The sequence below is a fragment of the Chaetodon trifascialis genome, chromosome 21 (genome assembly GCF_039877785.1).
Source record: "Chaetodon trifascialis isolate fChaTrf1 chromosome 21, fChaTrf1.hap1, whole genome shotgun sequence".
NCBI lineage: Eukaryota > Metazoa > Chordata > Actinopteri > Chaetodontiformes > Chaetodontidae > Chaetodon > Chaetodon trifascialis.
Window position 1 is genome coordinate 19,633,075 of NC_092076.1, and position 14,546 is coordinate 19,647,620.

A 14,546-nucleotide genomic window follows, 5' to 3' on the forward strand; every position below is an offset into this window, starting at 1 on the left:
ACTAAATATGAACACTTCATATTTCAGTATAACACAATTCAATAACAATACGAAAAAGATAACAAAGTTGAATGAACACCTCTGAGAAACAGCCTCAACATTAACTTTAAAACCTTCATGAAGCAGCGATTTATTGCAGGGTTGTCATCCAGGACTGCATCAGCTTGCACTAGGTGCTATAAACCAATAATACACCGAAGGGTATATTATGATATATTAGTATTCAATCCCCCTGCTGTACATAAATGGGAATGGACAAAATATTAGATACATTTCAGTGCAAAGTAGTGCAATACTACCTGCTGATTTACAGTGTAGCAAGATATGACATCAGTCTTCCAGCAACTGTACCTCCATCTGAGCCACAGAATAAGTGCTTTGGAAAGCTGTACTGCAATGGCCTTCACTCTCTCAGCATTCTACTACTCCTAAAAATTGTAAAACTTAATTCTTCTTCACAAAAAAGGTAGAAGGCAGACACTGAGAGACTGGGTCAGATAAATTAGCAAAGTGTTGATGGTGTCCTGTTTGTCTATTTGAACATTGTACTACAGAAACACTATCACATCCACAAAACGACTAACAGACAAATAATATACAAACCTCAACTGGATATCTACAGCACAGTCTGGCAGTTTTTCAACTTTATATGTTTTGTCTCGACTTTTGCAAATTGGATTTGAAAGGGGAATCTTCAGGTTGTTTGAAGGTGAGCCAATTTCATGCAGTCACCCAATTTTAGGCTAAAAATAAAGCAAGGATTCTTTTTAATGGCCAAACAGTGGGATGTTATTGATTGTCCAAGTCAGTCAACTGACCTCAAACCAGTTCTGTTTCATTGCCAATCCAATGTGCAGTTGTACAGAGACAATACAACAAAAGATGCACAACTGCCTTAACACTACAATGCACTGTGTGGCTGCGAGAGAGCAATGAGACACTTCTGTTCCATTTCATCTGTTCAGTCCAAGAAATCCTACGGCCTGTTACACTGTATGTGAACATATTCCCAGAGTCCACGCATTGTTGCTTTTGAGCTGTACTGCAGAGAGCATATAGGTGCAATACTGTATATTTATCTAGACCAGCACATTTATCTTGACTATCAGGCTTCAAGATTTTAGTTTGAATGGATATTTTGTTTCCTTTATTTCAACAAAACGTCTCTGAGTAACAAAAATGTATACATTATTAGTAGGGGTGACACCAGTGGAAATCACACCCTTAACCACAGAGCTATGTTGTATCCATGGAGCTGGACCTACATGTTTTACAACCAAGGATCTAACCATGGTATCCCATTTGTCTAGGTTTCTGCTGTTTTGTACTGACATTTTCCAATGGCTGTGAGATGTTTACTCTCTAAGCCCATATAGTAAAGAAATAGGACTTCTGAAGCTTGACTTAACAGAAACGTATGTTAAACGAAAGACCATGAGATGAGTTGGAGGGGGCTAACTTTGCTTTGAGGTCCAATCTGTATTTTCAAGAAACAGCAACTTCCATGCAAATATGCTCCATATGCATTGTCTGAAGTGTAGGTTGGAGATGAGTGAGGTAAAGGGAGAGGTTGAAAGAACAGCTCTGGAAGAAGCCATGATCTCTCCAGCTGAGAAGTGAACAACATTCCCAGACTTTTGCTGCTCCTGTCCCAACTTGTTTGAAAAATGTTGCTGCATCAAATTCAGAATAAACAGATATCTCCAAAAATCAATGAAGCTGATGAGGTAAAACATTAAATATATTGTCTCTGTATGGTTTTCAATTGAAGGACGAGCATATTATCACTATCTGTTTCATTTATGTTTTACACAACATCCTAACATCCTTTTCAAAGAGAAAATGGACTGTGATTTCAGTTAATGTCCAGGTGGGAATAGCAGTGGGGTAAATACTGCTTTGTGAGCACCTGGGCAGGACTGTTAAATATCCTGGCCAGTTCCAGAGAGCCTGGTACAATGAGATTCATTTCTCAGCCCAGTCTAATCCTGGTCATTTGTGACAGGCAGAGCAGCCCCCTCTGTCATTGTAATCTCAACCTTTAGCAAGGAGTTTGATCTTTCACTAGTCTGTTGAAGCAGACAGATAGGGCTATGGGGTGTTCGCTCCACCCACAAAAATAAACCGAAACTTCAATAAACACCAACAATCAAACAGCAGAGACGTCACTGTTTCTCAGAATTACAAATTGGATTGTCACAGCTGCGAGTTAAAGAACAACTCCACTCTATACAAAACCACTGGTGCACTGATCTCTATGGGCTGATTCACTGCTGTCAACACCCACCATCACAGCTCAGACTGGTCTGGTGTGGTCTGAGCACGTGTGACCACTACAAACTGTGATGTGGCATTTTGTACAGAGGGAAAGGCTGTACCACACAGTGTGTGGCAACAACCACTAGATGGCAGTGCAGACAGAATCTTTGGCCTGGGTGAAGTTATTCTTTTAAATGTATATTTCACTTTGACATTTCATCTCCAGTTTTCCTAAATATTTTATGTTGACTGGTTTCAAAATGCTCAAGGAAGACTCATCTCCACTAATTGGTGCATGCATTTGGGAAACAAATTTTGAGAGACACAGTCCATGTCAAAGTGTAAATATGTGTAAATAAAGTGTGTGTGTGTGTGTGTGTGTGTGTGTGTGTGTGTGTGTGTATACACACACACACACACACACACACACACACACATATATATATATATACATATATATATACACACACACACACACACACACACACACACACATATATATATATATGGAAAGTTTCTTTCCATGAGTTTAAAAATACACTCTCCAATTTTGTTACGGCGCATAACTCTAAAATCTTCTTGCAGCTCAGTCATGATGTTTTGAACCAATGCACTTTGCAGTTATGTCTCAAAAACTCGGAGCTGCTTTTGGTGAATTGTAAGGAAAATCAGGTGGCCTTCCTTTCAGTCAAGCACAGATCATGTCTATCAGCTGTGACCCTATGCTTAAATAGACTTTGTGTTTTCCTCATTTGCAATTTATTGTGGAAAGTGTGGGGCTGGGGGGTTTGAGGGTTGTGGTTGTGGTTGTGGTGGAGGTGGGGGGTGGGGGGGGTAGGGGGTGTACCTGAGTGTTGCCAGTGGTCCCGCCGGGTCTCCCTCCCGCCATCTTTAATGTGTCAACACCAAGAAAAAAAATCAAGAGAAAAATAACAAAATGAAATGAATATAAAGAAAATGTGGGACAAGGAGAGATTTTGTTAAGGACTGCGGGACCAGAAATGACTGGCTGATTGCTCAACAGACTGGTTCACCAGTGAGCTCTTTCCATATGTGCCTCATGGCTTAAGCAGTATTTGACATTGCTATCACATGAAAGGAGCTGACAGGTAACCAGTGCAACAGTGTACTTTATGTCTGTGTGTTGAGTTTTAATGTAAAGCTTCCCCACAAACAAGAACTTCTTTTGTTTTTAAGCTATCTCAACAGAGAGGAGGCAGAAAATGAGACAGCAGACATGGGTCAAAACAGTTCTGAGAAAGAATTCAGATAACCACAGTTTACTGCCCAATTTAAAAAAAAAAAAAAAAAAAAAAAAGATCTGCGATACCGTGGGTTTTTCCCTGTTTGGAACTTGTATAATAAAAGATTTGAGGATAGTTTAGGTGGCTGTGTTGACCAATGTCTCTGAAACAAACAGATAAACAGACACAATGCAGACAATACTGAGGTCAAATGAATGGTTGGCAAATCAAAACGAGCCGTAGTGTATGCACATCAACCAAAATACAACAACAATGGCCAACTATTGGCTGCGTTAGAGCAATGTAAGTGGTTTGACATTTACTGTACTGACATTTTACAGACCAATCAATGAATAGAGAAATTAATCTGCAGATGTATCAATAGCGAAAATGATTAGAAGTTGCAGGCCTAAATGCGCTATTTATTTGAAATCTAGAACAGCATGTGAAAAATGTGAAACGTGGAGTGTTTTGCTCCAGCTCTTAATATGTCTATGTTGCCATTGTTTCCTTTTCTTTGGTCGTGTGAAGACGCCATCACCCAGGCAATAACTCTTTGCACTTTGATGGAGAAAAGTGTGGGCTACTAGTCATCATTTACCTTCATTCACCTATTTGTAATTGACACTGTCAGTAATGCATTCATCTCATCTGGCTGATATGACACTTTGAAAGGTCCACTGTTTCGTTGTCTGCCTCCGTTATGTTCACATTTTTCAATTTTGGTACATATATATAGGCAGTTTCTGTTTGTTTGTTTTTTTCACGGAGCATGGATGGTGCTGTGGTGACAAAATGACATCACCTGGAGGAATTGTTGATGGCAAATTGTATTCTGTTTCATCTGATGCTTAATTTTAATTTTGCTTAACAAGAGCAGCGTTGGCATTCTTCAATTTACTTCCACCCACAAACTTATTTTATTATCCAAGCTCCTTCTGTTTACTGTACATGAAGCTACAATTAAATATGTTAGTATATTTTTAAATGTGTTCATCCTTTTCAACACCACTGTTAGAAAGCTCTTAACAGTTGTGCACATGTGCTGTTATGTATCTTCTGTGTCTGTATGTACTCACGTGGGCAGTGTTGTTGTTCTGGCTGGATCGTGACCTTCGTCTGGAAGTGATGCCGATATTTTCTCCTTTCAGCAGGGAGTGGACCACGTCATCCAGAAAGGTCATCTGGATCATAGATGGATCTACGTTCTGAGGCTCTAGCACCTGAACACAAAGCAGATTCACTTTATGCTGTCCACAAACTTTTGCTGAAGGAATATTTTCCAATTTCTGTTTGAGCTGCTCATTTTAAGTTAAACAACAATGTGGGCCTGAAAATAGCTACTGAATGATCCTGCTGCACTGCAGTGAAGAGCACAGGTAGCTGCAATAATGCGACTCTCTTCAAACAACCAGAACTGGGGAATGACAACTGGATTCACTGTTAGTGCAGTGTTTTACATTTTTGTTGAATAAAACTAGAAACAAAATTCAAATGACTGAGCTGTGACTAAAACTAAATTATGTCAAAAGCATATCAGTGTAACTCCTTCGGGTACCATGCAGCCACTAATTTCTCTATTTATATCCCTCTTGCCATTCTCTTTTATACATTAGACAACTTATGCACACATATAAACTGTACACATACATTTTAAAGAACAGTGCATGTATGTGGGTGTACCTGGTCATTCATAACGACCATGTTTCGACTGAAGAGGTCGTGGTGTGTGATGATGCCAGTGAACCACTGGGTGGCCGAGTCTTGTCTGTACACACGCACGCGGTAGCCATTCAATGAATAGGGACCTGGAAGCAACAGGAAATAGTTTGCTCACTGTGTAATTGACCTGCTGCTGGCACAGAAGTAGAAAACTTAAATGAAGGTTCCTCATACTGTAAGATACCTTAGTTACAGTCATGAGATGACTGAGCGCACAGTCACCAGAGCAGGATGACAAAAACATTCAACAAATAACCATTACACAGCTACACATGCATACATTGTACACTCCTGATGCTATGTATCTTGATCTTCTCCTTCTTCCTATGCGGTAATCTGCCTTTCCCATGCATGACAATTAACAAAAAGTTTGATCATAGGTATGCCAAACTTCCTCAACTGGCACTGTGAGCTCTTAGTTCTATTGGTTGCGCTACAGCAGCTGTCTAAAGTTAAAAAGGTAGCCCCCATGTGCAGAAACATTTACACAGAGCTGGTAGAAATTAGGAAACTCATCACACTGTTTTTCTCAAAAAGTGGAAAACTAATAACACCCATCTCTTCCCACATGTTTTGCTCAATTTACATCAAACAAACACCTTCACCGCATCTTCAGACTATTCACAAACGACCCATATGTACATATTTTTTTAATCCATTAATATTCAGTGGGACTGCTGTGTCCCACAGGTCACTAGTTAGCAATCATCACTGTTTTATGGGCTGGGTGCGATTGGCTTGCAGTTCAGTCAACGTCTTTAGAATCAGGGCTGTAACAATGATACAATATACAGAGCGTAATAAAAAGCTTACCTTGCATAAAAATTTCCTGCACCTTCTGGTCTTTGAGCCAGCCCTTCACTTCTTCATGGAGCTGATGGTTATCTCTTAACACGGGGTTCTGACTGTCCACCTCATCCTGAAAGACACACACATGTGCAGACACATACACAATCAGCATCTAAACACTTGCTCAAAGTAGCCCATGACAGATGCATTTGAAAACATTGTCCCCACCATGGCAGTCACACAATTCTCCTCTTTCAAGTGACTCACAACAAAGTTATACATTGTAGGTTGCTACTAACCAGTAGCGGACATGTCACGCCCTGCTGAGTGTGTGGTTAAACCTCAACACACAATGTACTATATTCTTTTGCTTCTGTTGTAATATAACTAAATGAAAAATGTGCTTTCTTTGTGGCTTACAAAAAATCTGTAAACTGAATTTATTGTAAATGTTTATTTAAGTTCTGTTTCACAGGCCTGCACAAATTAAAGCTGCCCAGTGCAACCACTGAATGATCTGTTGATCACTGAGAGGCTCCACTGGAGCAGTTGGGGGGTTCAGGGTAATGAGGGAGGGGCAGGCATTGCTCTTTCAGTTTCCCCACCCAGATTCATCGTGTAAGTATGGGGATTGAACCATGAACCAACCGGTCACAAAAATATAAACACAAATAAAAAATAATATACATATACATATACACATATATACATATATATATTTACATATACACACACACACACACACACACACACACACACACACACACACACACACACACATATACACACACACACACACACACACACACACACACACACACACACACACTTATATATACAGACACACAGTAGAAACGATAGAGGATCACAAAACATCCTTATCACTCAAACACACACAAAGCATCAATGTACACCACACTGAGAGAGAAAGAGGAAACCACACCACACTCACCATACTTGTAGCACACTGAGCTTTTGTTCTGTGTGTGGCTATATTGGTGTATGCTTGTGTGTGTGTGTGTGTGTGTGTGTGTGTGTGTGTGTGTGTGTGTGTGTGTGTGTGTGTGTGTGTGTGTGCGTGCGTGCAGTTCAATTGAAGTTATTTTGGGGATTCTTCAAGATGACGCATCACACGTGAATCATGGATGAACAGAAAATATTTTTTTTCATCCTATCAAAGACATACTGAGCCTAACACCACCACTGCTGGTAATGGTATTTGCCCATTTTGAAAGGTTTCAAATATCATATAACAAGTATTACTTGGAAACAGCACTGCATCTATCATGGATGCATTTACATAGCAGGATGTCTTTCCCCCGGTGAACGAGTTCCGATGTCTATCTATATTCTAATGACAGGTTGATACATAACAGCGGCTGCTGACATAAATAAAGTTCTTCAGGCTGGAGTGAAAAAGAAGTCCTAGAAGTCAGTGATGTGTTTGACTACTTAAGACAATTAAAAAAAATGTAAACATGGTAAATGCCTCCAGATCATATCATTCATCCACTGGCATGACGTTTACTGAAAAAATTCGACCATCAGCAGTTCATATAGCACAGACATGAAACGACTGCAGTAAAAGGCTCCAGATATCAGTGGAACCTAAGTGTCTACAAATGATGCAGAGCTGCAGGAGTCAAACAGAGACAAGGAGGTCAGGAGGAGATGTGGTGAGGACACAGCTTTCATTTCACTTTCTGTCTCTGTCTCTCTCTCTCTGCTGCAGTGTTCTAGTTTCAAAGCCTTGTTCAGCTCTAAATTAAACCAGCATACAGACTAAAAATAGCACACTGGAATGCAGTGCTACAGAGGTCAGCATCAACCTCTCTCATATATTCTTACGATTTGTCATTCTTTTACCAATGTTTATACCAAAACACACAGCTGAAACTCTGAATTGATTCAGTTGATTGTACAAACTACAAAAGGATGTATGTGCAGACAGTATCCTGATGTGATTTATCTAACGGACATCTGTGGTTTTACCAAAAGACTTTACAAGGGTACTGCTAACCCTGGATTCATCGCAGACACATAAACACGAAGTATAAAAACGGTCAGTACATGATAAATGATAAGAGCTCTAATATGTACATTTGATATTCTGTTTTTAAATATCTATATTACATTACTGAACAGTATTACAATTGCAATTTACATCAGGGCCATCATCCTGTTTTAAAACAGTCAATCTTCTAATGTTGGCATTACATCTAAGGAGAAAACACAACCAGCTTCACTGATAACATGTCCACCATATGTTTTCATTTCATTTTTCTAACACTTCTCAACACTGCCAACACTGGAGCTGGAAAATCTTCGACCTACACTTGTATCACGAGTGGACCTTTTGCACAGCCTCATAAAGCCTGACTGTCCTGCAGTAACTATGTTTAGCTTTACACTGACAGAAAATACCACACATATGTGCCCATGAGTCTATTTCTACTACTGCCAAGCAATCTACTCTGTCTTACTGTTGGCCTGCTTAGACATGATACACACAGAGACTGTTACCATGGCAACATGGTCACCATGACCATTGATTGGTCTATTTTCATCAGGCTGGAGAGAAAAAGAATATGAGCACAGGATCAATGGTCCAGTGGTAACAGGTGTGTGAAATGATGTGCAAACTGATGATAATGGGGTCATGGAAAGTTTTGTGCTGCTTATTTCAATCAGCGACTGCAAAAGATGTAAAAGATATTCCTGCAGTATGGCAGCACCTTCCTGTGATGCTGAATTTAATGAATGACAAAAACAACCATGACGTGAAACCGAGCCCTGGGTCTGTTTTGAACAGACTTAGATGGTGATGTCATCCAGGACTGAGGACATCTCATCATTTTTCAAAAGATGAGTATGAAGAGAGCTCTTTCAACAGTGAATGGGATTTCTTGTGTGCTTTACAAAGCCAATACAGAGACTTACAGAGACTTAATGATCTGCTGATTAAAACACATTATGGATAACATCTTTAATTATTGTCTTCAGCATTTTCCTCTAACTATTTCAATGACTCAAGGTCATTTGTTCAAGCCCTGTTGTGAATACAACAAAGGGCTGAGGCAGACACACCACAGTGTAACACGAGGACATCTTGTGCAACAGATTATTAGTAACATAACAACAAATACGACACACATTCACATGTATGTGGAGACAAAGACAGATGGCTTGTTAAGAACTTCAAACATCCTTTTTTTCAGGGACAATGCATGTTGCTGTGGAGATGCTGAGGCTGAGACAAGAGGGAACAAACTGTGGAGTTTCTGATGTTCTCATTCGTTTAGCACTGATGGTCATATTGTTGCTCAGGGATTGAAATTAATGATCAATGCTGGAAATATGTGTATGTCAGAAAGATTTCTCTCAGCTATGAAGAGTACAGTGTGCACTGCACAGTGTACCTTGTTGTCTAAATATTTAACCAGACTTACTGCCTCGCAGTTGTATGCCTCCAAAATAAATGTATTGTAAAAAATGCATTTTTATATACAATAAAATATTTATCATAACTAACATTTGAATTTTTGAGTTATGGTCAAAAATGTGTTTTGTGTGGTCACAGTATCCTTCACGTTTGACCACCAAAATCTAATCAGTTCATTCTTGGGTCCAAGTTAAAGTTTCTGCCAGATGTGACAAAATTCCCTCAAGGCATTACTGAGATATCGCATTCATGAGAATGGGACAGAGGTCACAGTGACCTTGACCTTTGACCACCAAAATCTAATCAATTAATTCTTAAGTCAAGGTGACCATGTGTGCCAAATTTGAAGATATTGCCTCAAGATGTTCCTGAGATATCCTGTTCATGAAAATGGGACAGATCAGCAGTCACACTCACCCTGACCTCTCTATTATCTAAATAGTTCATCTTTGAGCCTCGTGGAAATATGTGCCAAGTTTGAAGGAATTCCATCAATGCATTCCTCAGATATTGTGTTCACAAGAATAGGATGGATGGACATACAGACAGAAAAAACATAATGCCTCCTGCCACAACTGCTGCGAGAGCAAAGCCATGATAAAAAAAAAAAAAAATATTGCTTATGCATAAGAACTTTATCAGTTGCTCACTCACAAGGGATTCCAGAGCCTTACCCAAGAAAGACAATATGGAGATGGGCCTGTAGTGGTTTAGGACAGTGAGCTCACTCTCAACAGTGGGAGAACAAATGCAGGTTTCCATATGAGGGAATTTCGTTTGTACAAAGAGAGAGATTAAAAAAGATGTGTCACAGGTAGTAAAGTCAGATGCTAGCTTTAAAAAGCAAGGTTCCAACTTATCAAGGCCTGCCAATTTTCTAGTGTCTAAAAGTCTGAGGACTTAATCGGCTTAAAGCTAAAGGCTTGACCCACGTGGCTGTCAGAGCAAACAGCAGGGGATTTCCTTGAGTGATGTTGTGTCAAACAAGGAACAGGGGCAATGAAATGCTCAACCAAGCATTTTGCTCTTATTAGAGATTTTATCCTTAACAATGCAACAACACAGGTAGAACTTGAATTGAAGAGCACCACAGCTTAGGGTGTCCTATATTAACCAACAACAGTAATTTGGAGAGTTTTAGAAACCTAAAGAGCTAAAAATTTGAATTGAGAAGCACATTCATGTGAAACTTACATTTGGTAAAGATTGCAAACCATACTTTATGGGTTGGTCCATCCTACATACATTATAATCATTGATGCTAATATTCTTGTTCAGAACAGATATGCTTAGCCAAGATTCAAATAAAATTACATCAGCATCAGTTGACTGTAAACAGTAATGAATCATACCCATTTTAGAGATCAAACTGCGTATAAAACTGATGAAACCAAGTTCAGTCCTGGATTTAAAATCAGCAGGAGTGTTACATTTACAGTAGAAACTGGCCTGGATTCCTTGTATTTCAAGGAATTAGACACTTGAGCCTAAGTGGTTTATTGCATTAACCTGTAGTGCAAAGTCATTGAGACAGCTTAGTGAAATAGAAAAGTTGTCTTGTAGAGCCATGACACTGAACAGACGTACCAAGTTCACAGAGTCAGAAGAGAAGAACAGAAGCAGGAGTTATAAATGCACAGCCAGATGTGGAAGTTGCCCAGCATGTTGCATCTGGAACTGGGATTACTGCACACTAGTTGTCAGTCCCATTAAGGATTCCATCAGTGCCACACAAAATTGACAAACGCAGGACAGCAAACAGCAGCGACATGGTACGTATCAATCCCATGACTCTGGGTCATCCAATAAGAGCACTGGAGATGTGCTGTGGCAAAACCAAAGCCCAGCCAGGCACTGAATTTTCAGACCACAACCACACAGTGCAGCCCCGTTTAGCCTAGTCAGCAGTCGGAGCCAGTTTAATCAATAAAAGCAGAGGAGGTGCAGGATGAAAACAGGCTGATGATCACCGTATGGTGGGAAGTCTGCATACTGAAGAAATCCAAGTCAGTTCTGTGAAATCTGATCCGTGTTGAGCGAGCTGATGACATTGCCCATCATCTCAAGTAACTGAACAAATGAGTTAAAAATTAGGACCAGCCAGGGGGCTAAAGCAATAGGATGATATCGGAAAGCATTAATTTGCAGAAGTTTACATCTACAGTATAGAAACATCAAAATCCCAGTTTGATATCAGGTCGTTACCCAAGGACAGAGACAGCAATCTCTGGACATTGTGGATTAATCCTCAGATCAGAATAACATCTATACTTGGTCCTACTTTATAACACTGTGACATCGAGGCAGCTGTCAGTTCCCCTGCACTGAAACATTAGCATACATTACTGTAGTCATCACTCTTTAAATAAAACAAATATGTATGAAGCGTTAGACACATAAGACACTGATCAATGAAAAATCAGTTGTCATGTTCTGACTGTTTTACAGTGATGGACCATTACTATCATAGTTAGCACATCATGTTGGAGATTACATGAATACATCTGAGTGAGGATAACTGTGGTGCAACAAAAGGACAAACTGTAAATTTGTATTTGTATTTGACTAAATGTACTTAAAAGTGAGTTTTTTAACATAGGCTGTATACGTGGTCTTAATGTGCTTTGACAGCATTTCAGTGAATATGTTTAAGTTTACACATGTTGAAATACAGTCATTATGCTGTCTTATCTGTTTGATCCATGTTTTTATCTTCACGTGCTGCAACCTGCAGGTTACAGCGGAATACATATATGCTAGTTAAAAACCAAATCCTCCGTTAAGGAAATTCAAGTGTGGTAAATGATGAATGAGTGGATTTTTCTTCATGTTTGTTCTGCAAGATAAATTTCACGGTCCGCATTGGCATGGATTCATATTTTCTGCTCCACTGGATTAAAATGGAGGCTCTGCTCTTTATTTACCTGTTGTCATGGTAAATCATAGTATCAGAGCTTCAATGATAATGCCTTTTTCCATGAATTCATTTTTTCATTAAATCAGAGTGAACATACTTAGAGTTGACTGAACTAAGTCAAAGATTCTCTCTGAAAAAGGCCCCTGATCCGCTCCAGGCCTGAGCTTTCAACTGTTATCACATGACCAAAGTAGCTTAGATCTTGTGATGATAACTAAGCAAATTCAATTTGCTGAGGATGAGTGTGAGGAGTAATCAAAAGGTGTGGAAAAAGCTAGTGGATCTTGAGTTAAGATGATTTTTATTATCCCCATGATTTTATTTATTTATTTATTTTATTTTTTTCACTGACAGATGTCATCACAATTGGCCAAATCAATTGTCACCTGCTAAAATTAGAGGCCTATTGTTGGTAGCCAGAGAGCTAGAAATCAAAGGTAAGGCAATCCCTCTATATCTAACATCAGTGTGAACTGACATCACAGGTGTGTGTGCAAGCATGTATTCGGGTGTGTGTGTGTGTGTGTGTGTGTGTGTGTGTGTGTGTGTGTGTGTGTGTGTGTGTGTGTGTGTGTGTGTGTGTGTGTGTGTGTGTGTGTGTACGCACAGGAGATGTTGTCAAAGTAACCTGACACTGGGATGAATATAGAAGGAAGCAACAGCAGGGAGGAGGGAGCAGGGCAAGAGGCAGGACTGTCAGCTGAACAGCATTAAAGGAGTGTGTGTGTGTGTGTGTGTGTGTGTGTGTGTGTGTGTGTGTGTCAGCTGCTGTTTTCCCTCCATCCCCAGTCACTGCACTCCTACTCTTGGCTTCATCTACTCATCATATAGACACATTACAGTAGAGTTGGGCGGTATCCAAATTCTGATACCGTCAAACCTTCCCCACATTTTCCCGGGGTATACGGTAATACCGTGACTAATTAAAAATCACTTTGCAGGGCAGCGTGACATGCGCGCAGTTCAGATGGTCAGTGCTCATGATGAGAACGATCCTAACTTGTAGCATACCAGAATGACGGGGAGAAACTCAGCTAAAAGCCTCTACCAAGCATTGCCACCCAAACGAAACATAATTCATACACCAAGAGATTATATGCGCATGTAACGAAAAAACGAAAATAGCACACGTCAAGGGTACAGCATCTGCTGATTTCACCACTTCATGCAAACCTCAAAAGCCCAGTATCATATGAAAGCAGAGAGTCTGATGATCACGAAGATGTCTGCCTCCTCACTGTGCGACGAAAACTTGGCAAGCTAGCAGCCAAAAAGTAGCAGAAAAAACTTTGCTAAATCATAAAGTATGTTTTACCTTTGCTGTTTTGTGGTCAAAAGTTATATTCCAGCCCGAAAAAACACTGCTAATGTCTCCTCCTATGACTCTGCGTTAGTTTGAGATCAATCATGAAGGTCCTGGTTGTTTACATAAAGAGGAGGGGATTTCCAGAATGGTGGGAGTGCTCTTCACACAATAACCTATCTCTGGGGTTACTTCCTTCTGGACCGTCATTGGTATTTCTATGGTGAATGTGGGCGGGTCGCTGAGTGATTGAAAAACTCAACCAGATATATTGAACGGAGTGGACTTCATTTTTGTTATGACGATGCTACAATTATGTTAGACCCCTATAGACCTATATGTACAGCATTTTTTTTAATGACGGTAATGAAACTGATACCGTTGCTTTATTTTTAGATACCGTGGGATACCTTATTACCGGATTACTGCCCAACCCTACATTACAGCTTTGCAGAGGCCACAAAAACAAATCTCTGTGACAAACAGAAAAGGCATGAACATAAAATGTATTTAGTGAAAGTTACACATTTTGGCTACAGTATTATTGTTAAAGGGGGCATTTTTCATAGTGTTAAAACATTTTCTCATCCTGTGTCCCTGCCTTAGCTGTTCTGATGTCTTTTCTGATATGAAAAATAGTAAAAGAGTTTTGAGAGCTACAAAATAGTATTTATCTAAATCCCTCTCTTTCTCTTTTCTCTTTCTCTTTCTGCTTCTGATAAAACCTTGAAATACAGTGGAGGAAATAAGTATTCAACACCTCAACATCTGATGCAGCTTTTCACATGAAACTGAGGCCAGAGATTGGTATTAAGTTAATAGAGCTACACAGATAAAGAAATTGTAACATTCCAATTGTTACAAGAATGA

At 39.7% G+C, this 14,546-nt stretch overlaps 1 protein-coding gene across 1 annotated transcript in view; it reads right to left on the minus strand.

Moving 5' to 3' along the window:
• Positions 1 to 14,546, minus strand: part of jmjd1cb (jumonji domain containing 1Cb) — a 141,068-nt gene that overhangs the window by 28,925 nt on the left and 97,597 nt on the right. The window contains exons 4-7 of the mRNA XM_070989876.1: positions 6,039 to 6,144; positions 5,187 to 5,311; positions 4,583 to 4,726; positions 3,107 to 3,148 (exon numbers count right to left, since the gene is read on the minus strand). Coding sequence (XP_070845977.1) covers positions 3,107 to 3,148; positions 4,583 to 4,726; positions 5,187 to 5,311; positions 6,039 to 6,144 — 417 coding nt within the window. The remainder of the gene's footprint in view (positions 1 to 3,106; positions 3,149 to 4,582; positions 4,727 to 5,186; positions 5,312 to 6,038; positions 6,145 to 14,546) is intronic.